Consider the following 27,314-nt stretch of genomic DNA (forward strand, 5'->3'; position numbering starts at 1 on the left):
GTTGTAGTCCAATTAAGGTACACAGCACACACAGCCAAAGTTTTTTGTTCTTCCGGCAGCTGCTGGAGCTGTGGGTCTGGAGAGTGTGTGCCCAGTAAGGAGGAGGTAATAATGTCTTCTTATTATGAGAGAAGGGAGTCCCAGCACTGTGTGTGGACTGGATGGGGGGAACATGTCACCTCCACACATCATCATCTTCCTGCAACTCCTCTGATGTGTAGAGCTTGCTAGGCTCTTGAATTGAGGTAGAAAGGGTGAACACGTCAGTTTTTTTTTCATTATTGCTGCTTGTGGCTATGCTAGGACGTTTTTTCTTCACTTCCTGTTACCAGGACAGGAAGTGAGGGGAAATCTCCCCAATGGGGGCCACAGACAGTAGTAAAAACCCAAGAGAGGACTACTCTTACACTTTCTATCCTAAAATACCTTGGTTTTGCCAGGCGTTCCACCATAACGATTTAATGGATAATGATAACGGAATTATGTGCATTACAGCTTATAATTGTTTTACTATTAAAGTTTTAGCAATGATTTTATTGCAGTGGGCGCTTCAAACAGTCAAGATTATTCCAAGTACAGTGGTCTGTGGGAGAAGGACACAAGGATCTGTACAAGGACATCATTATGGCGAGCCAGCTGGCCCTCACATCACCAGGTAAGAAGAGACTTTTATTTCTTGTATTGAGGATCCCCCTAGATACACACATCCTCTGATATAAAGACATAGAACAATGTATTCAGTCAGTGTGTGTGTTTCCTACAGATGGATCCAGTAACAGAAATCCCCCAGAGAGATGTCCCCGTCCTCTGTATTCCTGGGACTCCACACAGGAACATCAGGAGATCCCTCAGGAGGATCAGGTAAATGGAACAGAAGGTTTAGCAATACTCTATATTAGTTGGATTTTTGCTTAGTGGCTCATTCTAGTTGCATTTTATTTTGTATTTTAAGAGTGAAAGTTTGCTTACATTTGAAATAAAAGATGAAGAAGATCCATACTTGAGGGGTGAGGAGCCATGTAAGGAGGAGGAAACCCCTACGGAGATCAGCACAGGTGAGTAATAAACACTAAATCCAGAGAAGAGTCCCAGATTCTCCTTGTTCAGTCACTACAACAATCTCTTCTTCTCCCCCCTCCTCTGTCAGTAGACAGTAATGAGGAGACAGTATGTGCCCAGTGGGGGAGTCAGGAGACATCAGACTCTATTAGACTCCGGCTCTCCTCCATACATCATGTCATTGTGTGTTACCAGCCAAGAGACGTGACCAGTCTCCCCCCCACACACACTCTCTGGGGTCTCTCATACATCTCAGTACAGGGGGCTTCACTCTCATCTTTATTCACAGACCCCGGAGACACATGGAGAAATGTCAAAGATGAAAATGAAATCAATGTAAAGGTCAAAGAGGAGCACATACCTGTAGAGATCCGCTCAGGTGAGTCATGAACACTAAATAAAGAAGCAATTCACAGTGATATGAAAAAGGAGGTGTGGTCATTAAAGAAGAAGTCTCCCTTTGATTTTTTTTAGTAATGTGTTCTTTTCCCCGGGGAGCAAAGAATATGTAGTGTTTTGTTGCATCTTCTTATATGCTGTCTAAGGCTAGCTGTGAGGCTGGACAGAGTGCTCTTACTCCTTCCATGGCTGTCTGACAACACAGCTAGCAAAGAGATGGCTGCTTTGACAGATACGATGTTCCAGGCTTGGAGATGAAGAGAAGCGCCGTCTCTCAAAGCAGCCATCTCCTTGCTAGCTGCGTTGTTGGACCGCTGTGGAGGTAGAAAGGGCGCCCTGACGGACTTTACAGCTAGCTTAGTTTAGACAGCATATGGGACTACATGTACCTTGTCCACTGGGAAGCAGAACACATTATTAACCAATTGACCTCCGGAAGATTTACCCCCCTTCATGACCAGGCCATTTTTTTCCTATACGACGCTACGTTATTTTAACTGACAATTGCGCAGTCATGTAACGCTGTACATAAATTACATTTATATAATTTTTTTCCTCACAAATAGAGATTTCTTTTGGTGCTATTTGATCACCACTGGGTTTTCTTTTCTTTTTTTTTTTTTTGCGCTGTAAACGAAAAGAGACTGAAAATTGACATTGAACATTTTTTTTACTTTCTGCTATAAAACATAACCAATAAAAATTTTTAAAAACATCTAATTTCTTCATAAATTTGGGCCAATATTTATTCTGCTATATATTTTTGATAAAAACATCCCAATAAGAGTATATTTATTGGTTTGTGCAAAAGTTTTATAGTGTCTACAATTATGGGATATACTGTATACTGGAATTTTTTTTTCTTATACTAGTAATGGTGGCTTATAGCAGGACTGCAATATTATGGCAGGAAATTTGACACTTTTGACACTTTGTGGGAATCAGTGACACCAATACAGTGATCAGTGCTAAAAATATACACTGGCTGGGAAAGGGTTAAACATCTAGGGCAATCAAAGTGTTAAATGTGTGCCTAGCCAGTGTTTTTGTGTGTACAGTATGCTCCTTTCACTAAGGGATGTGCTGGTTTTTATCCCCTGCTTGGCAGGGAAACAAAAATTGGCGCATCCCCACTGGCAGGATAGAGCTCTGTCTTGTGTACATAGACAGAGCTTTGTCCTGTCTTCTTCCTCACCGATCAGCGGGGTGCCAGCAGTCATCCATTGGCATGAAAAACCGAAAAAGCAGAATCAGATATATATATATATATATATATATATATATATATATATATATATATATATATATCTATAGATATAGATATATCTATAGATATATCTATAGATATATCTATATCTCTCTATAGATAGATTGAAAAAAAATATGCAACATCCACCACTTTATTCTCTAGGGCCTCTGTTTAAAAAAAATATATATATATATATATATATATATATATATATATATATATATATATATATATATATATATATATATATATATATATACACACACACACACACACACACACACACACACACACACACACACACACACACACACACACACACACACACACACCTGATTCTGTACAGCTGGCCCGCACTGTAGCAGTAAAGCTTCAATTCGCTTTCAGCAAGTGGTTAAAAATGGAAGTGAGACGTCTTCTTTAACCACTTGCCTACCGGGCCAATTTGAACACTTCTCTCCTACATGCAAAAATCATAATTTTTAGAGCCCAGAACAAACACACACATAATAGATGGATAGATAGATAGATCGATATATATATATATATATATATATATGTATGTATGTATTTTTTTTTTTAAACAGAGGCCCTAGAGAATAAAGTGGTGGATGTTGCATATTTTTTATAAGAAAAAAAAAAAACCTAGGATTGTGTTTAAAGGGGCATCCTCTAGCCAATAAAATTGCTCCGAGTGTTCAAGACCCCCCAAAAAACAATAGAAGTTTTTTTCAAAACCTCACAGGATACTACAGATGTAGAAATTGTCAGGTATGCTCCCTGAACAAATGTAAGGACAGAAGAATTAGCACCTTCACATCAAACAGTACAATGAGGACCTTTGATGTGGAACCCTTTATCACTTGTTCCACTGAGGGGGTGGTCTACCTCATATAATGTCCATGTGGGCTGCAGTATATTGGGAGGACCAAAAAAGCTATGCGCGTACGATTAAACAAACACATTAGAAGGGGTTTTGAAAAACAACCAGTGTCTAGACACTATGACCTAGTTCACAATAGGGATCCGGCTAACACTCTATTTATAGGAATAGATAAGTACAAACCCCACTGGAGGGGGAGCTCATTGGTCCGGGAAATCTCTAAGCAAGAGATGGCCCGGATCCATAGATTGAAGACCTATACCCCTTTCGGGTTGAATGTCGACACGGATGTGAACGCTTTCATAACCAATGCATGACGGCTTTCACATTATGTCGACAGTGTTAGAGGACACCAAACATTAAAACCATCTCCAGTGTTCATCTATAGTAGGAGCTTGTAACATCTTGACAGTAGGACTCTGGTGAGAGGGAGAATTTAGAGTATATGAGAATTTTTTACGTCTACTGACCAGACCTCAATTCTGGGTTTGGCTTATCCGAATGGGTTTTGATTGGCGGGGTGACTTTATAGACCTTATTATTTGGGTTCTGCTTTAGTAAGTGGCCTATCATGGTTATGCCCATGAGCTTAGCATTAGTAAGGCTCTTGTGTTGTCGGGGGTTTATCTTCAATCTTTGCCCCCTGATAAAATCTTTTGGGCCTAATGCCACGTACACACGAGCGGACTTTACGGCAGACTTGGCGGACGGGATTTGGTCGGACAATTCGATCGTGTGTGGGCTCCAGCGGACTTTGTTTTCTCAAAAGTTGGACGGACTTAGATTTGAAACATGTTTTAAATGAATCCGTCGAAATCGAGTTCGGTTGAAAAGTCCGCTCGTCTGTATGCTAGTTCGACGTACAAAAAGCCACGCTAGGGCAGCTATTGGCTACTGGCTATGAACTTCCTTGTTTTAGTCCGGTGTACGTCATCGCGTACGAATTCGACGGACTTTGGTGGATTGTGTGTAGACAAGTCCGTTCATTCAGAAAGTCCATCGTAAAGTCCGTCGAAAAGTCAGCCGAGCAAAGTCTGCCGTAAAGTCCGCTCATGTGTACGCGGCATAAGGCTTTGTTCACCTTGGATTTAGTTTCATCACTGTATGTGATTCTGAATATACTTATGCATTGATAAATTTTCATATTCGGGTCTAATAGTATCCCCTCACGAGAGCTTCTATGGATTATTGTAAGGTTCTTTCAATTATTTTTATCAAAATTTTTTTTTTTTATAATAAACTTTTAAACCTTTTTAATTTTTACTATATTCTAACTTATTATTTTTAATGGGTGGCAATACCAAACCTAACCACTTGGTGGCGTCCAATGTGGTGGTTATGGTGGCACTCTAGAGAGCTTTTAGCTGGCTTCCGGTTCGGTTTAATATACCGTCCTTTATATACAACCTGTTATATAGTTTTTTTCTATAGAGTTTATTACCAATCTCTTCTTGTTGTATGGGATGGGTTTAGGCAAGACATTTATGATACTTCTGGCCATTAATGTTCTGAATTCAATTGACTGCAGGGATCCTGCAGTCAGTGTTAGCTTGTAGCGCTGACGTCACACCTAAGGAGTGGTTAGGCTCAGAACGAGGTCTGGTTAAGTGTGTGGGTATTTAGGGAGGTGACTCAGCGTGCTGCCCGTGCCCCTGGACGACGTGACCTATCACGAAACGCTGCGTAGGGCGAGCGACGCGCTGACGTCTCCACGTGTCTTCACTGATCGTTCAGTAGGACGGGTTTGTCTGTGTGCTACGGCCGGCGCACCAGACATACAAGGCTTGTAATACTTGAACTGATGTAAGTGTTCATTTTATTTTACTTTTTAATAAACCAAAAGAATTTTACACTAAGGAAGCGCCTATGTTCTCTTTTACCATGTACATCTATGGTTGAGTTTATCTTTCTGTGAGGAGAGCTGGGAACATCAGGAGCCTTCTAGAGGAGGTCTAACAACAGCCATCATCTTTAAATAGCCCAGCAGTTGTCCCGTTGGTTATACCCTGCAGGAGTTATTTTACCAGCCTCCCCAGATCCTCTGTAGTGGGGGATCATGGGGTTCCGGTAAGCAGTTACCCCTTCTGTATTGGTGGTGGATTTCTTCCTCAAGATCTTTTTTGGCACAAGTCACTTCAATATATGGGACTCTATATGTATGAGGATTATTTTTCAAATTTTTCCTCTTTTTATTTTGATTTTTTTCAGTTTGTTCACATGTCACTATTTCTGTGGTTTAGCAATATTATTTATGAGTGAAGAGAGTCGTCCTGATTCATTACTTATTCAGTTTATGTATGTTTTCTAACAATATGATTAATTTCACATTTAGTATCTAATTAGCGTGATTCTATGTTTTTTTTCTTATGTCGTATTGTATTTATGTTATTCAGGAGAATTGCTGCTGTGTATGATTTTTTTGTTCACTTATTCACTTGGTTTTTGTATTTAGTGTGGGTTTTGTTAGCGCAGCTTGACCCCCCCCCCCCCCCCCCTTTTTTTTTTTTTTTTGTTGCATATTTTTTATATCTCAGGATATTTGCACAGTGGTTTTTTTAAACACAATTTTTTGGGAAAAAAAATAAAGTTTAATGAGTTTTTTTCAAAAACACAATATAATACCCAATTGTTTGGTAAAGTATTCAAGATTATGTTACACCAAGTAAATAGATCTCTAACAGGTCATGCTTTTAAATTGCGTATGCCTATAGAATGGCGCCAAACTGCGATACCTAAAAATCTCCATAGGTGATGCTTTAAAAGCCTTTACAGGTTACTAGTTTAGAATCACACAGGAGGTCTAGTGCTAGAATTATTGCTCTTGTCGGCTGAAAGCAAAGATAGCGGGATGATGACTGTAGCTGTGACCATCATCCCGGTATAACCACTGCAACTCAAGGACGTACGTGGACATCCTTGGGCAGCAAGTGGTTAAAGAGATGTTTTGAAGTCTTTCATCCATCCTTTGGTATGATCCAAGGACAAGATTTTCAGAAGTTTACTAAAAGTTGCAGAGAGGATCAAAGACACAGAAGGCTTGTGTGTTGTAATGGCCAAGCATGGCTGCCAATCATCTGTCTGGCTTTTATGTGATCTAAGAGGGACTGTCATCTAGGTTTTGGTTATTAACCACCAGAGAAAATATGGCCCTGGCACTCTGCTTATAGATTCTATCACTGTCCTTATTTCACTATATGTTTGTCTCTTACAGATGGATCCAGTAACAGAAATCCCCCAGAGAGATGTCCCCGTCCTCTGTATTCCCGGGACTCCACACAGGAAGATCAGGAGATCCAACAGTCTTGTCAAGTAGGTGGACTTTAGTCTTGTTAAATGACAAAGTGATTTTTGGAAATAGGCTTAGAGAAAAGACTTGCAGGATATCAACGGCCATTGTTGACTACACCCTAGTTATGATGACTTGAGTTTTTTCTTTGTGACCCTTCCAGAGGCATAACTAAAACCTTCAGGGCACCGAAAGCATAAAGTAAAACCTTTGTGATCCTGGTAGTTCCACCATTGGTGTCAGTAGCTTTTTATTTTTGTTATCATTTTTTTATTATTATTATTTTATTTATTTATTTTTTTACAGTTTTATTTTTTATCCTTTTTTTACAATTTTTTTTTTTTTTAGGAGCCGCGTTGGAGGGCTTTGGTGAAATATCAGGGGTCTAGACAGACCTCTGATATTTCATATTTTACCATTGAGACAGTTTACTATGCCTCAGTTATGAATGACCACAGTCTGTGATCGGTACGGATCACTGACTCTATTCATTAAGACAAGGAAGGGGTCGGTAAATGACACATTTACTGGTGCCTTCCCTTTTCTCCATTATGGAAGCATCCTCCGCAGCAGCCGGCGAGAAGGGCGGAACCCGACAGCACTGCAGGGATGAGGGGGAGCCAGGAGTACATAGGAGCCCACCCACAGCAGGAGGTGGATAGGCAGGGTGGCATGTTGCGCTTACCTATCCCTGCCGGCTACTGTCCTAGGAGCTTACAGGAAGTGCAATCTCAGCACGTTAAGTTGTTTTAACAGGGCCACATATATGTGTGCGGCCGGTGCCAAGAGGTTAAAGTCAGTGGCGGCCCGTGCATTTTGGACGCATGGGCGCCACGCCCCCTATTCCTGCCGCTGACCCTCTATCTGCCCCTTTCAGAACGCCGGATTCATGGCCTCCTATGGCGGAGGCGGGAGGGGGTGTTTTTTTTTTTTTTTTTTGAAGCAGCTGATTGAAGCCAGAGGCTCTAATAGACTTCAAAAAAGGGTGGGCTTTGCGCACCGATCCCACCCAATTGCATGACCATAGCAAATGGATTTTCATTATTCTCACAGTACGGTGCTTCCCGCCAGTCAGGAGGCAGGTCAGTGAGACCTGTTTCCCAATTGGCCAAAGCGCCAGGAGATCCTATTGGATGCCCATTGCTTTGGCGGAAGAGAGCGGAGGAAGCGTGAGGAGTGGACTCCGCCGCCACTGCTGCTGCCCACACTGGAGGAGACACAGCAGGAGGAGAGCCACAGCCCAGTAAGTGTCGTACCTCCTGCATGGTGCTGTGTGTACTTTCAGGGCCAGGAGCCGCGAGTGGGTGGGGTGCGGTGTTATCAGAGCCCCCAGGGTGGTTCCTGTCAGAGCCGCGATCCCGGGGTGGGGGGTGTTGTGCTATATACCAAATGCTGACATAGGGTGTGTGTGTATGTATATGTATTCTGTAATGCTGATCTATATACCCAAGGCTGACCTATATACTCTATCTGTAGCAAAGTCTCTGACCTTGTCCACTCTAATGAGAACTCTCCAGGCCAAAGATAGCTGATATCCTTCTGTATGTGGTGGGTTGTGAGGCATAGTGGGTACAAGGTGGACAAAGTTATTGGGCGCCAGACACTTCTTGAATGTAAAAGAGGTTTTATTTCTCTTAACAGTCCTTTTTGTATTTTTGGGGAAAAGAGGGTTAGGGATAGGGATACCCTTAAGTAGTTGTAAATTCAATTGGCAGACTCCGAGACTTCCATAGGAGGATAGCCATGCAGGGAAAGGCCCTAGCAAGGTGCCACATCTGCACATGCAGGAATGCTGTCTCCTATGGCAACAGTCTTTAACAGTTCAACTTAAACTGTTATGTTTAACTTAAACATACAGTTCCTTCAGCTTCACTACAACTGCCTCTTGTAGTTCTTCAACACTGAGCTCCCGGTCTCTCACTAAACCCTCTGATAATTTGACACACAAGGCCCGTTTGGTGAGAATGTTGCTCCAGTACTTGTTTCAGTTACTCAGTGTGGTCCCTGGTAATAAGGTGGTTGGTCCCTTTGTGGCGACAGCTTCCCTTCTACCTCCGACCACTGACAGGTTCTCCAGCCGACAGAACTGTCACTTCTGGTTGGACTGCTAGCCGCAATTCCAACCCTGCGCTGCTCTCTTACTTCTGGATAGGCCCCCACACAGCCTAGCGGCCAGATGTCCCCAGGATAGACCCAATCTCTGGCCTAGCAGCCTGGGGCACACCACACATGTCCTTCCAGACAGCCGTCCTGGTGGCACAGAACACAGATCACCTGACTCCACCCGAATATATAGGTTCTCCCAGCAGGCCAAGGGATTCAAGAAAACCCCTGCCCATTGGCTGAGATACCCCATATACCCATAACCTGACCTTTTGTTGTCCTTCTCATATCTAATACCACCAAGTACCCAGCCACCTAGTGGTAGAAGAGAAAAGGACAACCAGGCTAAGCTTAGGGAGAAATCAATAGATCTCTAACAATTGACCAGGGAAACTACTCCTGGCAAGTAAATTTGTGAGGAGCATCATCCCTGACTAAACCCCAGGGTGCTACATCCTCCCCCTGCCCAAGAAACTACATATCTTAGTTTGCAGAAAAAAAGATAATTTGAGCTCCCAAGCCTGAGAGGGAATGTCCTGGCAAAAGAACTGGGATGGGTGAGGAAACGGGGAAAGAGTTTACCAATATACCAATATAAAATAAACATATGTGTGGCGTACCACATGAATAACATTGGTATCACATGAAAATAGTTAGTCATGTATGACATTCAAATATCAAAAATAGTTATGTACATTTTTGAAGGCAGGTAAAGCAATAGTATTGCCACCTAACTATCTATCTAATATATACAGTGGTAACAAATATAAAAAGGGTTAATGTTGTTATCTGGCTAGATCCCTGTCTCTCCTTAGCCAAGGAAGACGCACCGACACAGCAACACCTGAAAGAGAGAAATCAAAACAATGCAAATGCATCCTACCCTATAAGAACTTAGTGCAATATGTACACAGTGATTTGAACTGATCGTTAGCCGAGGGCAGCTTGAAAGTGTAAAGGCATCCTATACATGTCTACATTATTTACATCATGAAAGCAGGCCCCATTCTCGCTGAGAATGCCACCCCCTTTTCTAAGCAGCATAGAACTTCAGCAATGGTTCAATCAGTAACAGTCCTGATATATGTATATGAGTCCTTTATTTGAAGTAAATAGACAATTATTCCTCTATCATAACCTATTCTAACTAGCTACATGCCCAGTGTCCATGACATGTTACCGTTCATTAACTTGACTTCAAATGGACTACATTTCCCAGCAGTTCCTTTTCTTCTTCCAAAGGCAACTCCGGGCACAAAGGGCATGACTGCATCTCAAGCAACAAGCAGTCAAGCCTGGATGCAAGGGACCACACTTTGGGACACAAGCCCCCCCGGCAAAAGTATCCTTAGTCTGTCCACACGACAGCCGAAGACAAAGAGATTTTCTTCATTTGCAACCAACAATCTGCTGAAGTCTACAGATTGCTCTTCAGGGTGAAACTCTTCAACAACTCTAGTTTTTGGCCAACATGGCTCAGATGATCACTTTCTGTAACTGCCAGCTGCATTCAGTCCAGCACAGTCCTGGCAATACAGCTTTCTGGGGTGTTCCCCATTTACAACACTTTAAATGGGTGTGCAAGGTGGCTGTCAGCGTAGCGTCCTTGACATCACAAAACTCATATTTGTAATCCACAAGGTGTCACTTTGATGAGACTTCACCAATAATATCTGGAATCTGGCAGTGTTACATCTTCTTCCTTGGCATTTACAGTAACAACATAATATTTAGCAACTTTCTCGTCTGCCTGCGGGGGATCAAGCTGTCCAGATTAATTTTACGGCCATAGCCCCAGGTACTTTGCACTGAGAGGTATTTCCCTGACATCTTTGGTGACAACTTCAAAAAGTTAGTCCCAAGAGGGATCTATAGGAATTCACGGACGGCTTCATCCACCCATTGCGTTTCCCTCTCCATAACCTCCTCTTCCAGGTGAGAGGGAATATAGGGATACAAGTACCCGTAGTCTTCTGCCACTTTTTTTATAACTATACGTTGGATTTTTTTTACAGCTGAGGCAGGGTCTTAAGGTCTCCATACCCGGGTAAAACATGTGCGCAGGACTGAACACCCAGCAATAATACCCGGCTTACGATTACCTTTTGGGTTATGCATAGGTGTAGTAGGCTGAGCTTTGGGGACCCATCGAGCCCCTTGATCCTCTTTACAGTACCTAGCAATGCTAATTAGTGGAGCTTCACTGGCTGACAGCATAATCTGCACACTTGCGGTAGTAGTAGCAGGTGTTTTGTCCTCCTACACATTACTGGTTAACTCTTCATCACTCTCTCCCCAATTCCCTGAGTAAGACGAAGTGTCCGAGAAGAGTTCCGATATTCCATCAGACGGAATGTCCGAATCTGAGATGGTCCAGCACTCTTTGGCCGGAATATAATTGCGATTGGCTCGCGCCTTGACTGGCACCCTTATGACATCCTCCTTCACGGCCACTGGTGTCAGTTCCCCCACAGGCACATCACGCTCACTTCTCGCCGTCATACCCAGCCCCGGTGCTTTTCTCTCGGGTGGCTCAGACATCAGTCCGAATAGTTGGGCCTCTAGGAGTGATCGGTGCGCTGGGTCCTGGGGTAGTCGTTGCGACAAGGATAACAGCCTCCTGCACGACTTGGGTGATAACCAACGGGCTTCGGGCATCGCTCTCCGATGGGATGGCAACATTCTTATACCAATCGACTTGTAGGATACGCAGGGGTGTAGTTGGAGGGACGACCTCAAAAAAATGCTCTCCACAGCGTCCACAGACGATCCAAGGCCTCAACTGCATGCTCAGGCCAGAACATTTTCCACAAATCAATCCTAGAAGACTCGTAGTCTCCAGCCGTATATAGGGCAAGTTCACCCTTTTGTGTGTACCGCACTCTGGTGTAGGTCAGGACAGGTTTTCTGTCACTCGGACCGAAACAGACACTTGGAGCGTACTTTCTCCAATCCGCCATCTCACTCACGAACTGCACTATCTTCTTCACTAACCCACAATCAGACACACGTGGCAGCACTTCCTTATTCTCCTCCTGCCAACAGATTGGTGTGAAAGTTCTTTAGGAACTGGGGCCCCCGCCTTCTTTTTGATGCAGCGTGCCAAAACTGTAATGAAGTCCATTTTGGAGTCTGTATTAACCCTCACAACGCTGGCGGGAAGTGTCAAAAGACCAGGCTGATCTTCTCCCCCGAGCAATGAGACTTGGTGGTTCTTCCCCACATTGATAGTACACATGACAACACAGTCTATAAGAAGGGTAAATGTTACTTGCCACCTTCCCACGGAGCCAGACAAAATCCCGATGAAACTGAAGCCGGATGCTATGGGCGACTGCTGCAAGGACAACGCCTTAGCCCCACGTTGGGCACCAAATGTAGCAAGGTCTCTGGCCTTGTCAAGTCTAATGAGAACTCTCCAGATCAAAGATAGCTGAAATCATTCTGTATATGGTGGGTTGTGAAGCATAGTGGGTGCAAGGTGGACAAAGTTATTGGGCGCCAGACACTTCTTGGATGATCTATATACCCTATATACCCAATGCTGACCTACGTACCCTATCTGTAATGCTGACATATATAAGGGGTGGGGCTTATGAGAAGTTGGAGGGGTCAAAAAGGAAGGGCAGGGTCTAGCGCCCCCCCCCCCCATACTAAAACTTCAACCGCCACTGGTTAAAGTAATGACCAACTCCCTCTGTTGGTGGCCACTGGTTCTGCTGTATGTTCCTGATTCTTGAATCTCATGGCTTTATATTATTTCTCATAGAATTTCCCGTTTGTATTGTTGTCTGTTCCTCAGAGCAAAAATCTAGTTGTCCATAAAGTTGAAGCTAAAGAGGACTCCGAAGAGACAACGGTGAGGAGTGATGAACAGGAAATCGGCACAGGTGAGTATTAAACAATCTATACAGAAAAGATTTAGAAATTCTCCTTCTTCAGAAACTCTAAACTTTAAGATGGAACTAAACCCTTCTCTCGTTTTCAGCCAAGGAAGCTGCCATGTTGGCCCCTGTTTGAGTTGCAACTGCCATGGTGCTGCACATGTGATCAGTTATGACTCCAGCTTTTTAATGGTTTAAGTTTACTTGAAAGCACAAGCAAATGGGACAGTTACATTCCCGGCATGCTGGGAATGTAACTAGTTTAGTTTTTTAAACCATTAACTTGTTGGGTTTAGCTCCACTTTAAAGTGAACCTTTGCCTATGCTGGCTAAAGCACCAGGTTCCTTTGAAGCCCAACTCTGGGAAAAATATTATTTCAGGGACCTCTAATCCAGTGCCACATAAGCAACTAAAACTGCCATTCCCTATTGACACCTTCTGGCTGACGTTGGTCCTCTTTTGGATCCTGAAAGAACCCCCAAGCAGAAAGTGACTCTGCATTGGAGTGCCATGTCTCTGTGCAGGACCTTGCTAGCATTTGCAAGGTAATAACTTTTTATTTTTGCAAGGTAATAACTGGGTTTGTAAAGGCATTTGCTGCTCACAAAGTGGATCTATATCCATTGTGGCTGTTGAGAAAAATGTTTTAATTAAGGTTTTGGTGTTGGAGTTTAACTTAACATCACTGGATTGGAAAGGTGATATGCAGCTGCAGCAATGACCAAGATATAATTTTTAAGGGTTGGCAATTCCCTTCAATGTAAAAGTAAACCTAGCAGCTAAGAAGCAACTGGATTACTTTTACAGGGGGCGGAAAGGGGTCCCACCCCCTCCTGCCGCTGCCTTTATAGGGCTCTCCCATGCGATTGGGGAGCCCGGTGAGGATGCGATTGGGAGCATCCAGTTTCTGGTACACAGCGAGAGGAACTCAGGTCCCCCCTCCCTTGTGATGTAAGAAACCAGAAGCGATAAGGATTTAGTCACTTCTGGTTTCTGCCTCAGGTAAACAAGCTGTTACCTTGAAGCTTACAAGTTGTTACCTTGAACAAGCATCTGTTCAAACCGATCTCGGTTTTAGAAGATGCTTTGGAGAGAAGAGGAAAGACACAGCGCCTAATAGACACCTGATCTCTCCATAATGAGGACCTATCATGGCTCACGCTATCACAAGTTATTCATCCCTTCTAATAGCAATAAAAAAGATAAAAAAAATAAAGATAGTGTCTTGTACTTGCACAAAAAGGTGAACACATACGTAGTTCACGCACGCATATGTAAACGGTATTCACACCACATATGTTAGATATTGCTGCCAACGTCAAAGCAAGAGCAGTAATTTTGAGCACCAGACCTCCTGTGTAACTGGTAACCTGTAAAGGCTTATATAAAGCCTATACAGATTTTAAAAGTATTGTAGTTTGGCACCGTTCCACCAGCGTGCACAGTTCTAAAGTATGACATGTTTGGTATCTGTGTATTCGGCGTAACATCATCTTTTATATTTTACCAAACAATATTGTGTTTTTGTGCATTAGAATTCACTAATGTGTATTCTTTCCGAAAAAAATTGCGCGTGAAAAACCGCTGCACAAATACTGTGTGACATAAAACATTCCAACATCCACCATTTTATTCTCTAGGGCCTCTGCTTATAGTGTTTGGGGTTCTAAGTAATTTTTTAGCAAAGAATGTAGATTTTGACATATGTGAGAAATATTAGAACTGGCCTGGTATCTGAAGTGGTTAAAGTGGTTGTAAAGGCAGAAGGTTTTTTTTCTTGATGTATTCTATGCGTTAAGATTACAAACCTTCTGTGTGTAGCAGCCCCCCTCAGCCCCTCTAATACTTACCTGAGCCCATCTCTATCCAGTGATGTACATGTGTGCCTCAGCCATCCAAGACTCTCCCTCCCGATTGTCTGAGACACAGCAGCGGCGCCATTGGCTCCTGCTGCTGTCAGTCAAAGTCAGTTAGCCAATCAGGAGAGAGGGGGGCGAGGCTGAACCACGGCTCCATGTCTGAATGGACACACGGAGCTCTGGCTCGGCTCGGTTGCCCCCATAGCAAGCTGCTTGCTGTGGGGGCACTCGACAGAAGGAAGGGACTAGGAGCGCCGAAGAGGGACCCAAGAAGAGGAGAATCTGGGCTGCTCTGTGCAAAACCACTACACAGAGCAGGTAAGTATAACATGTTTGTTGTTTTTTTTTTTTTTAAATAAGACTTTAGTGTCACTTTAAGCACTTTGAAGACCAGGGCTATTCTGACACTTTTTTTGTTTACAAGTAAAAATCTGTATATATCCACACATATAGACTGTGTGGATATATATATTTTAGCACAGACTGGAGAATAAAATGGTGGTCGTTACAATCTTTTTGTCACACAGTATTTGTGCAGCGGTTTTTCAAATGCAATTTTTTGGGGAAAAAATACACTTTACTGAATTTTAATGCAAAAAACACTATATAACCCAATCTTTTGGTAAAATATAAAAGATGATGTTATGCGAAGTAAATAGATACCTAACATTTCACGCTTTAAAATTACACACACACTCGTGGAATGGTGACAAACTAGGATACTTAATAATCTCCATAGGTGAAGCTTTAATTTTTTTTTACAGGTTACCAGTTTAGAGTTACAGAGGAGGTCTAGCACTAGAATTACTGCTATAATATCACTATAACACTTGCAAGAATACTTCACATGTGTGGTACTACCTATGTATCATGTATGTATTTGCCTTTTTTCGATTTTTTTTTTTTAATTATTTAGCACTAGACCTCCTGTGTAACTCTAAACTGGTAACCTGTAAAGGCTAATAAAGCCTATGAAGTTTTTAAGTACCGTAGTTTGGAACCAATCCACCAATGTGTGCAATTTTAAAGCATGACATGTTGGGTATTTATTTAGTCGACATTTTTTATTTATTTTTTATTTTTTTAACATCAACGCAAGAGCAATAATTTTAGCACTAGACCTCCTGTGTAACTCTATACTGGTAACCTGTAAAGGCTAATAAAGCCTATGGAGATATTTAAGTACTGTAGTGTTTTTGCCATTCCACAAGCGGGCACAATTTTAAAATGTTTTATTAAAATGTTTCTATTTTTACACTGTCCCATTATTTTTTTTTTATTACTTTTATTGATATCACAAGACAAGTAAACATTCCTTGTAATAACAATAAAGCATGACAGGTCCTCTTTATGGAGACATCTTAGAGATCCTTCCTCTACCCTTGAAAGTATCAGAGAGAAAAAAAACAAAAAAAAACATTGATCTGATGCTTTCCAAAGAAAAAAATGATTTACCTTGCTGCCCTAAACCAGGAGTGACGTCATGATGTAGTTCCTGGCCTCCTAGATCAGTGGTTCTCAACCTCAGTCCTCAAGTACCCCCAACGGGCCATGTTTTCAGGTTTTCCTTTACTTTGCACAGCTGCTTTAAATCAATATCAATGACATGGTATTGATAGGAGCTTTTTTATCTAAGGGAAGTTCCCAATATGTGGCCCGTTGGGGGTACTTGAGGACTGAGGTTGAGAACTACTGTCCTAGATCATAGAGGTGATTAGAAATGATCTGGTCTCTCTTCACCGCTATGGACAGCCACGTGAATCGCAGGATCCTTTCCCAGGCTGGCTGGTGAGAACGGTAAGCCCGAGAAACACCAGCGAGCCAATCAGCCGCTCAGATCGCTTTTATCAGAAAGAGAATCGCCGGCTGCAAAAAAACAATACCGGGGGTTATGGCTGAGAGCTGCAGCCATTGCCGCGGTAAACCGCTTCAAAACCGCAATGTTTATATACATATGCGGTCTTGTTTGCACCCTCGTGCTTTAGGGAGCTATGACTTTTTTTTTTTTGCCTGTGGAGTCCCCAGCAAGCATAGAGAATAGCATTTGCTAGAAATATCTGCAAATTATTATGTAGGTGCTGACTCCTGTGGTTTAAAGGGGTCAATTCAGGTTATTGGCTCTATTTAGCGTTCAAGAACGACTCGCGTTAAAACACCCTCCAAATATCTTATGAAGCCGCAGTTATTCTCTTTCTTTTTTTCCCTCCAGATGGACGATACATCAGGAATATCTTAAAGCAGAGTCACATTACATTTCCAGATGGTGAAAAAGAAGACGGTAACGTCATAGCCGGTTCTTCAGAACTGAACCTCATTCTCCCAGGACTCTACAGGATATTCCCTTGTTCTGACTGTGGCAAATGTTTTAACGACAGAGCAGAATTCAGGTCACACCAGAAAAGTCACGTGGAGGAGAGGACTTATCCGTGTTCCGAATGCGGAAAAAGTTTTACCCGCAAAGAAAATCTTAAACTACATCAGAGATCTCACACAGGGATTAGGCCATTTTCCTGTGTTGAGTGCGGAAAACGGTTTACCCGTAGAAAAATCCTGATGGCACATCAGAGGATCCACACTGGGGAGAAGCCATTTGGCTGTTCGGAATGCGGAAAGTGTTTTACCCAGAGAGAAAACCTCATCATACATCAAAGATCGCACACGGGGCTGAAGCCATTTTCCTGTGCCGAGTGCGGGAAATGTTTCGCTCGGAGAGAAAAGCTTGTCTACCATCAGAGGTCTCACACTGGGGAAAAGCCGTTTTCCTGCTCTGAATGCAGCAAAAGTTTTACCCGGAGGGAAAACCTGCTGTTGCATCTGAGGTCGCACCCGGGGGTGAAGCCATTTTCCTGTCCGAAATGCAAGGAGTGTTTTACGGAAAGGGAAGAACTTCTTTTGCACCAGAAGTGCCACATAGAAGAGAAGCTATATTTGAATCCTGAAGCTGGGGTTGAGGAGGAGCCATATTCATGTTCGGTATGTGGGATATGCTTTGACCAGAGAGCTGACCTCCTTTCGCATGAAAGAACTCACACGGGCCTGAAGAAGTTTCCCTGCAGCGAATGTGGCAAATGTTTTGGAAAAAGGTCTAATCTGGTTAGACACCAGAGAAGTCACTCGGGCGAGAGACCATTTTCATGTGCCATCTGCGGGAAATGCTTTACTTGGCGCGACAAATTGATCTCCCATCAGAGGTCTCACACGGGTTTCAAACCGTTCACATGTCCAGTGTGCGGGAAGTGTTTCAGCCAGAGAGCCCATCTTGTTTTGCATGAAAGAACTCACACGGGGGAAAAGCCTTTCTCCTGTAATGAGTGCGGAAGATGTTTTGCCGAAAGCTCAAACCTTACTAAACACCAGAGAACCCACTCAGGACTGAAGCCATATTCCTGTTCGGAATGCGGAAAATGTTTTTCGAGCAAATCCAATCTGATCGCACACGAAAATGTTCATAAGGGGGACAAGCCGCTTTCCTGTTCTGAATGCGGGAAGTGCTTTTCTCGGAAATCAAATCTTGTCGCACACGAAAATGTTCATAAGGGTAACAAGCCGTATTCATGTTCCGAATGTGGAAAATGTTTTTCTCGGAAATCGTATCTCATGAGACATGAAAAAGTTCATATAGTATGTGTTCCTCTGTAAGTAAGGACTTTTGTCGTAAAATCTGGTTAAATCTTAAAAACGTTTCTTAAAGTTTTATAAGGGATACCGGATCAATAATAATGCAGTTGGGTTATATTGCCACCTGCAGGAGGAATTAGACACTGGCAAATAAAAGCCATTAGTCAGCCAGGTATAACCCCTCCCACTAGCAGCATGCTTCAGTTTTGTAGGAAAGTGATATTATGAGTAGATCACAAATACAGAGGAGTGGGACAGGTGTTCCTTAACCCTTCCTACCGCCTCCCGGCAGCCTATTAATGCCAGAAGGCGGTGTCCCGGTCACGTGAATGCTGTAATTGGCTATCACAGCGACCTAATGATCAGGATCCTGTCCTGCTGTCTCCTGATCACAAACACAGACTGAGGGCTGCTGGCAACAGCTTAATCAGTGGACCATAAGCATGCCGTCAGCACACAACCTGGAACGCCCATAGACACATATGTGCAGTGTTAAAGGAGAAGTATAGACAAAGCTTTTTTTGCCTGAACTTCTCCTATGGATCACAGGAGTGCAGTTCAATCTGTTCAATCTGCACTCCTGTGACTCATTTCAGCTGACAGCGGGCTAAAGTTCGCTGTCAGCTGATGTTACAGAGCTCTGGAAAGATCCCGCCCATCCACCCAGAAGCCTGGACTGGCAACTGGCTCAGCTTCTCAGCGAGCTGCTAAGAGCCTAAGCCAGCTGCTCCTGTCCCCTCCACAGTCCAGCGCTCCTGTGAGTGCCAGAGGGGCAGAGCAGAGAGCCTGTGCCTGACAGTCACCACTCTCTGATCAGAGCGGAGAGGAGAACTGAGTGATCAGCAGTGTTTGAGCCAAGGGGGAAACTGATATAGCATCGTATCTATGCTTGTAGCCTCTAACCATGATCCCGGTATAACCATTCAATCTTAGGCCGTTTATAAAAGGCCTAAGGATTGGAAGTGGTTAATTAACGATTAAGAAAACAGGATTGTTATACTTATCAAAAATCCATTTCATGAAGTTCATTAACCTCTTCCCGATGCTGTAATGCATATATATGGCAGCAGGGCCTTAAAAGGACCCTAACAAAATACTGAAGCTTGATAAGAGTAGGAAGAGTTATACCTGGCTGGCCAAGAACATTTTTGGTGGCATTGTCCGATTCCTTATAACCCAAATATCTATGAATAATTACCAATCCTGTACCCCTTAAAGAAGTGTTCCAGAAATAATCTATTTGTTACATTTACATTGTTCCAGCTTGGTTACCTGTAATTATTGATATGTCACATCAAGTGAGCTGCAGGAGAATCTAAAAATCACCACGGTAGTCTGTGCCACATACAGGAAGCTGTTTCCTTTTCCAGCAGTGCTGAAGTGACTTCCCCTCTAGTACATGGAACACAGAAAGTAATTCTCTCGCCATCTCTTCCCTTCAGAAAACGTGTTGTATACTTTTCAGTGGATACAAGGCATTATCTTATTGTACGAGGGAAGATTGTGATGTCATTGCCCCTCCTCTCCACCTTGTCCAATCAGAGAGCCTTGTATTCATTGAAAAGTCTTGGGTAGGATAGAAGGAGCATCTGGTGTCCAAAAAAAAAAAATGCAGCTTAGATGTATATATAGTTCATTAGATGTTTATTAAAAGTATAAAAATGAACATCAAGCCAACATGTTTCAGGGGAATGGACTCCCCCTTTTTCAGGGCTGTTGCTGCATGCTATTGGATGGGAATGGTTCCCAAAGTGATATATTGATTATGAGGTTTCGGAAAGCAGAATGACAGAGTGCATTCCTAGCCTTCACTCCGCTATTTTACTTTCCAAAACCTTGTAATCAATATATCATTTTTCCAACCATTCCCATTGTGATGGAACTGTCCAGCACCCAGCTTGGGTGCTTCTGTCAAGATACAGCTTCCTCCAGTCTGGACCCAGGCACCAGGTCTTATAGCAGAATATTTCACCCAAGGACTAGACGACACTAGCTTAGGTGGGAACTGGAACTCACTTTGTAAACACTCAGACATATACTTTATACCCCCAGGAGGACAGTCCTCTCTTGGTGATATTAGCATGACAATGCAAACTGTAAACAATAATTAACAGTGAACATAAACATACAGTGATCTAATTAAACAGTAGGCTAATTAACCATTAGTCACTTAAATAAGCCTAGGTTCCCAGACCGTTCGGCACCCAGCTGGTTTGGGCTGGATTGGGCACAAGGGCCCCAAATCTGTGTGTTTTGGAGAGAAATGGACCCGGATCCGAAGCAAGACCACTCCAAGGGTCCCCCAGGCACACACCTCCAAAGAGTAGTGCTCCCTCAAAAGCCAGGGCCCATAGTCACCCACCCACAACCATCAACTGATCCAGTCAGTCCAGCACAAACCAGATTGTATTAATTCAAAAGAATACAGCATGTTTTCTGAATGGCAGAGGTGCTAATTGAGCGACTCTCTTCAGTGTCCCGGAGGGGAAGCTGTTCCAACACTGCTGGAACAGGAAAGCACTTCCTGTATGTGGCAAGGACTATTGTGGTGTTTTTGAGCATTCTTTGCAGCCCTATGAATATTGAATATTGATAAATTCAGGTAACCAAGCTGGCCCAATGTTAATTTAAAAAAAAAAATGAATGCTAGAGCTTGGCTTTAATGAATGATAAAGAAACAACAATTTTAACCACGGTTTTAATTTTTTTTTTAAAGGTCCACTAACTTAAAAAAATGAATTTGCCTCTATTCTACGTACCCCTTTGAATTTTCCACATTTTGTCATGTTACAACCAAAAACGTAAATGCATTTTATTGGGATTTTATGTGATAGACCAACACAAATTTGCACATGTGTGAAGTGGAAGGAAAATGATAAATGGGTTTCAAATTTTTTTTCAAAATAAATATCTGAAAAGTGTGGTGTACATTTGTATTCAGCCCCCTTTACTCTGATACCCCTAAGTAAAATCTAGTGGAACCAACTGCCTTCAGGAGTCACCTAATTAGTAAATAGAGTCCACCTGTGTGTAATTTAATCTCAGTATAAATACAGCTGTTCTGTGAAGCCCTCTGAGGTTTGTTAGAGAACCTTAGTGAACAAACAGCATCATGAAGGCCAAGGAATGCACCAGACAGGTCAGGGATAAAGTTGTGGAGAAATTTAAAGCAGGGTTAGGTTATAAAAAAATGTACCAAGCGTTGAATATCTCACTGTTGAGCACTGTTCAATTCATCATCCAAAAATGGAAAAAGTATGGCACACTTGCAAACCTACCAAGACATGGCCGTCCACCTAAACTGACAGTCCAGGTAAGGAGAGCATTCATCAGAGAAGCAGCCAAGAGGCCCATGGTAACTCTGGAGGAGCTGCAGAGATCCACAGCTCAGTTGGGAGAATCTGTCCACAGGAAAACTATTAGTCGTGCGCTCCACAAATCTGGCCTTTAGGGAAGAATGACAAGAAAGCCATTGTTGAAAGAAAGCCATAAGAAGTCCCGTTTGCAGTTTGCGAGAAGCCATGTGGGGGACACAGCAAACATGTGGAGGAAGGTGCTCTGGTCAGATGAGACCAAAATTGAACTTTTTGGCCTAAAAGCAAAACACTATGTGTGATGAAAAACTAACACTGCACATCACCCTGAACACACCAGCCCCACCGTGAAACATGGTGGTGGCAGCATCATGTTGTGGGGAGGCGTCTCTTCAGCAGGGACAGGGAAGCTGGTCAGAGTTGATGGGAAGATGGATGGAGCCAAATACAGGGCAATCTTTGAAGAAAACCTGTTTGAGTCTGCAAAAAACTTGAGACTGGGGTGGAGGTTCACCTTCCAGCAGGACAACCCTGAACATACAGCCAGAGCTACAATGTTATGGTTTAGATCAAAGCATATTCGTGTGTTAGAATGGCCCAGTCAAACTCCAGACCTAAATTTAGTTGAGAATCTGTGGCAAGACTTGAAAATTTCTGTTGACAGACACTCTCCATCCAATCTGACAGAGCTTGAGGTATTTTGCAAAGAAGAATGGGCAAAAATGTCACTCTCTAGATGTGCAAAGCTGGTAGAGACATCCCCAAAAAGACTTGCAGCTGTAATTGCAGTGAAAGGAGGTTCTACAAAGTATTGACTCAGGGGGGCTGAATACAAATACACGCCACACTTTTCACATATTTATTTGTAAAACATTTTGAAAACCATTTATCATTTTCCTTCCCCTTCACAATTATGTGCCACTTTGTGTTGGTCTATTACATAAAATCCCAATAAAATACATTTACATTTTTTGGTTGTAACATGAGAAAATGTGGAAAATTTCAAGGGGTATGAATACTTTTTCAAGGCACTGTATATCGACCCCATTTCTGGAAAATGGTTTTTGATGCCTCAGTTCTAACCTATTTTGTTTTAAAAACTTGTACTATATAAGGCCTATGATCCTATCAAAAATGAACACCTATTGCCACAGAGCAGCTACTAGATGTTCAGATGTATAAAGAAGAATTTGCCTTCCCATAATTAAAGAAGTTTATTTTATAATATTTGCTTTGTGAGTTAGAAAAAGGTAACATAACTAAATATACACCATAGAAATACACTATGGTGATATAAAGGGTCCTATGTTGCTACTTTTGAGTCCTTCATTTCAGAAACAAATGAGTGTTGTTGGCGAACAGAGGATGCATTTTTCAAATGCATTGCCTTTATGTCCACCATGAGATCTGCCTTTCCTGGAATGAGTAGACCTCCTTTAAGACGTACAAAGACAACATAGAAAATTGCTGACTGGCCACAAAGACTAAAAAAAGGACTCATTTACACTTGCTTGAAAATGTGGCATTGGAAACACTTTTTTTAAGTGCTTCGATTACCAATCAAGGCACCTGTCACTAAAAAAAAAAGTTACCTTACTGTTCTGTTCATGCATCACATTTGTTTTGCTTCAAAAATTATACCCCATGTTGCTTTCTTGGTGCATCAAAGCATCACCAAAGCCTCCATTGAAGTCTTTGACAATGCTCGCTAACAGCACCTGCAGGTTTTTAGAGGCTTTAATTCAGCTTTAGCTTCGCTTTGTTTTGGGATGTCATGAGATATCCCAAGATGCACTAAGAAACCAACATGCGAACCAGAAAGATGTCATCAGCTGTCACTTCCGGTTCACGTGTATATATTCTGGAAGTGTCTGGTGCAGACGTCACATCTGGTGTGCAGGGTGGAGCAGCGGAAAGGTGAGCGGGGTCTGGACTGGAGCGGGACAACTAGCAGACAGCCCACGTGGTGTGAAATTGGGAATGCTATAGCAGAAGGTGAACGGGATTGGAGAGTGAGGACTGAGCAGTAGAGGACCAGTAGAGTTGGGGGTTACTACTGAGCAGGGGATTGGCAGAGCTGGGGGTTACTTCTGAGAGGGTTATCAGCAGAGCTGGGGGTACTTATGAGCTGGGGATCTGCGGATACTAATGAGCTGGGGTTCTACTGGGCCCCTTTAAAACAAATAGAAAATCAACACACACGGGGCAAGCTTCAAAAAAGCATCACAAACATGTCAAAAAAGCAAGTTGAAGTGGTAGGCACTTTAATGTGTGTTAAAGTCAAAGCAAGTGTACACAAGCCCTTGCATTCGCTTAGGCTCCATTCACATTAGGGTGTCTCCAAAGCCACACAATTTCCAGTGCGACTTTTGAGCATGACTTTGATCCGACTGTACAGTCTCTGGACCAAAGTCGCATCAAAAGTTGCACCAAAGTAGTACAGGCACCTTTATAAAATAACTGCAACTTTAAGTCGTGCCGAATTTGAACAGGTGTCATTGAAAAGAACGGGCTGCGACTTGTCACGCGACTTTGATGTGCAAAGTCGCACAAGTGTGAATGGAGCCTTACTTAAGAAAGTATGAACCGGGGACCAGGAAACAGCTCTAAAAACTTGAGCTACCAATGACAAATAGCCCAGGAAGCACCAACACTCATGGGAGAATGAGCTGTCAATGGTGCAATTTGCCCCTTCGACTGTAAGCTTGAGAAATATGCTGACAAAGTCTATTGAGAAATGGTAGATTTGGAAGCCGTGTGACCCTTCCTTGGGCCTTCAGGAAACACCTAAGACACTAGCAAAAAAAAAAAAACTGACACCTTGCCTACTGGGAAGTGGTTATGCCTAGGAGGGAACTTCCTGTTGTTTTTTGCCAGTGTCCAAACACCTGAAGATGGCATCATAACCCTATCGTAATGGATATGAAAATGCTCTGTGTCCCACGGGCTGAATTGGGCCCACCAGACCATTTCATGTGGCCCTCACATCTCTCCTGCAGCTGGGGCCCCCCCGCTCCCACTTTGTCTTAGCAGTCAGCAGCAGAGAGGAGGACAGAACTCCCCTGCCAGATCCTGCGATTCTCTGTGCAGCCACGTAGAGGCTTGTCTTTGCCCCCCTCCCCCATCTCAGTAGTCGTTAGCAGACAGGACAGAACTCCTCCTACAGATCCTGCACCTCTCTGTGCAGCCGCAGCACCCCCTCCTCTCTCCCTTCCCTGGCCTCAGCATATAGCAGACTCTGGCAGCTGACTCCAGCCCTCATTTGGTCCTCCTCCAGACCCTGCACTGTCTGCTTTGCAGCTCTGCCCCAGCTAATTCCCGGCAGCTGCACAAGGTAAGGGGGTGTACTGTGATGTAAGGGAGGGTGGGGGACCCTTTACTTTGGATAATGAGGGTGCTCTTGACATCTGATGCAAGGGAGGCGGGGTGCTCTGGACATCTATTCCTACAGATACAACCAGTCCTTTGAGGGCAACCATAATGTTGATGCGACCCACTATGAAACAGAGTCTGACACCCATAATGCACGATAAACAAAATATAATCATATCTTTGGGAACAACTCAGGGGAACATAATACATGTTTCTATCATGAATGCAGAGAACTTTTTGGAGGAAGGGTCTTTCTTTGAGGGACTAAGGGCCATGTTACACAAAGCAGATCTGTCGCTGGTACCAGATTGCCAGCATCAGAACCTTTCTGCTTACTTTCTGGCCACTTCAGTGAGATGTCACTCTGGCTGATTACTAGCAAATGGGTCTCGGCCAACAAGAGAACAACGTCCATTAGGTACAGCAGAGATTAACTTTGAGGATCCTTCCATTGCCAGTGGCAGAATCGCCATTGTGACATCAACCTAACTTCCTGATGAAAGGTTTAGTTTGCTGCTCTTTTTGTTTGGTTGACATGGATAATGGCCTTACTACCACTTACTACTAGCAAATTTTCACTGACAAATATTAGGTTGTTTACGTAAATCTGTTGATTTGGTAACTAGAGTTGCTCAACCTCCGGATCCTAACAATGAGATCTATGAACTTTTCATGGGCCGAAATGCATTAACATCTGCTGTACACACTTTTATCTTTTATGGAGATACAATAAATCTGAACTAATTTAAGAGCATGTATGAAGTTGCGGATTGTCTTTCATCTAACTTTTCATGAACGCCATACTGCAAATTATATAACATCTTTTAATAATCCTGTATTATTTTATTGGTTTAATCCCTGTATTTGTACCACTATTGAATAAACCCTATAATAATAAAATTAAACTAGGCCTCTCTCAAATACACAATACTAACACTTGCCAAAACCCATCTCCACCAGTACGCCACCTTCACTGCTAGAGAAAAAAAAAGATGGTAGCTGTAGACACGGGGCTACAGCTGCAAACTATAAAACAGTAGTCTCTAAACTGCAGCCTGTCAGCTGGATGTGGTCCTTTGCTTTCCTTTATCTGGCCCTTGGGGCACCATGCCATCTACTGACACCAATGATGGGGCACCATTCCTCCCACAGACACCAGTGATGGGGTACCATTCCTCCCACAGACACCAGTAACGGGGTACCATTCCTTCCACAAAACACCAATGATGGGGTTCCATTCATCCCACAGACACCAATGATGGGGTACTATTCCTCCCACAGATATCAATGAAGGGGCACTATTCCTCCCATGGAATTGTTATTAAGAAGGCTATAGGGCTCCCAAGAAATTCCAGCAAGCACCAGGACCGTCTCCTATAGTTGTTGTGCATCTGCATGCACAGGGGGCAAAGACTTTTGGAGAATGGCCTGGTGTCAAGAAGGGCAGCAAAGGAGGCATTTCTCTCCAGGAAAAACATCAGGGACAAACTGATATTCTGCAAAAGGTACAGGGATTGGACTGCTGAGGACTGGGGTAAAGTCATTTTCTCTAATGGATTCCCTTTCCAATTGGGGCATCCGGAAAAGAGAAGAAAAAAGTGAGCACTACCATCAGTCCTGTGTCATGCCAACAGTAAAGCATCTTGAGACAATTCATGTGGGGGAGTTGCTTTTCAGCCAAGGGAGTGGGCTCACTCACAATTTAGACCAAGAACACAGCCATGAATAAAGAACGGTACAAAAACATCCTCTGAGAGCAACTTCTCCCAACCATCCAAGAACAGTTTGGTGAAGAACAGTGCCTTTTCTATCATCATGAGCACCTTGCCATAAGGCAAAAGTGATGACCAAGTGGCTTGTGGGAACAAAACATCAAAATTTTGGGCCCATGGCCAGGAAACTGCCCAGACTTTAATTGAGAACTTGTAGTCCACAAGAGACGGGTGGACAGAACCCCCCCACCACCACCACCACCACAAATTCTGACAAACTCCAAGCATTGATTTATGCAAGAATGGGCTGCCATCGGTCAGGATGTGGCCCAGAAGTTGTTTGACAGCATGCCTGGGCGAATTACAGAGGTCTTGAAAAAGGAGGGTCAACTGCAAATATTGACTCTGCATAAAGCCAATGTAATTGTCAATAATAGGATTTTTATAACAGCTTACCTGTAAGATCCTTTTCTTGAAGTACATCACGGGACACAGAGCACCATAGTACTTACTATGTGGTTATAGGCCACCTTCAGGAAAGGATTTTACAGGTAAGCTGGTATAAAAATCCTATT

The 27,314-nt window shown here is 43.1% G+C and overlaps 2 protein-coding genes across 5 annotated transcripts in view; one reads left to right on the forward strand and one right to left on the reverse strand.

The window, feature by feature from the left end:
- Positions 1-25,781, forward strand: LOC141104509 (uncharacterized). 4 transcript variants are annotated; one of them, XM_073594076.1, is made up of 8 exons: positions 1-105; positions 543-655; positions 764-861; positions 953-1,055; positions 1,349-1,438; positions 6,802-6,899; positions 12,782-12,869; positions 16,933-25,781. In XM_073594076.1, exons 2-8 carry the CDS (start codon positions 625-627, stop codon positions 18,360-18,362), a joined length of 1,938 nt encoding a protein of 645 aa, XP_073450177.1. In that variant the 5' UTR covers positions 1-105; positions 543-624; the 3' UTR covers positions 18,363-25,781. The 4 variants fall into 4 exon arrangements, with proteins under 4 accessions (XP_073450177.1, XP_073450180.1, XP_073450178.1 ...); XM_073594077.1 differs by having other exon boundaries at positions 4-105; positions 526-655; XM_073594078.1 differs by lacking the exon at positions 1-105 and adding an exon at positions 112-245.
- Positions 1-27,314, reverse strand: part of LOC141106754 (uncharacterized) — a 227,636-nt gene that overhangs the window by 68,014 nt on the left and 132,308 nt on the right. The gene's annotated exons all lie outside the window — the stretch shown is intronic.

Source organism: Aquarana catesbeiana, linkage group LG08, assembly GCF_042186555.1.
Source record: "Aquarana catesbeiana isolate 2022-GZ linkage group LG08, ASM4218655v1, whole genome shotgun sequence".
Lineage (NCBI taxonomy): Eukaryota > Metazoa > Chordata > Amphibia > Anura > Ranidae > Aquarana > Aquarana catesbeiana.

Bases quoted from the DNA above. Each gene is read 5' to 3' on its own strand.
- LOC141104509 (XM_073594076.1), top strand. From the start codon at position 625: ATGGCGAGCCAGCTGGCCCTCACATCACCAG. The intron at 1,056-1,348 runs GTGAGTAATAAA...CTTTATTCACAG, and splicing joins CCCTACGGAGATCAGCACAG to ACCCCGGAGACACATGGAGA. The intron at 6,900-12,781 runs GTAGGTGGACTT...TCTGTTCCTCAG, and splicing joins AGATCCAACAGTCTTGTCAA to AGCAAAAATCTAGTTGTCCA.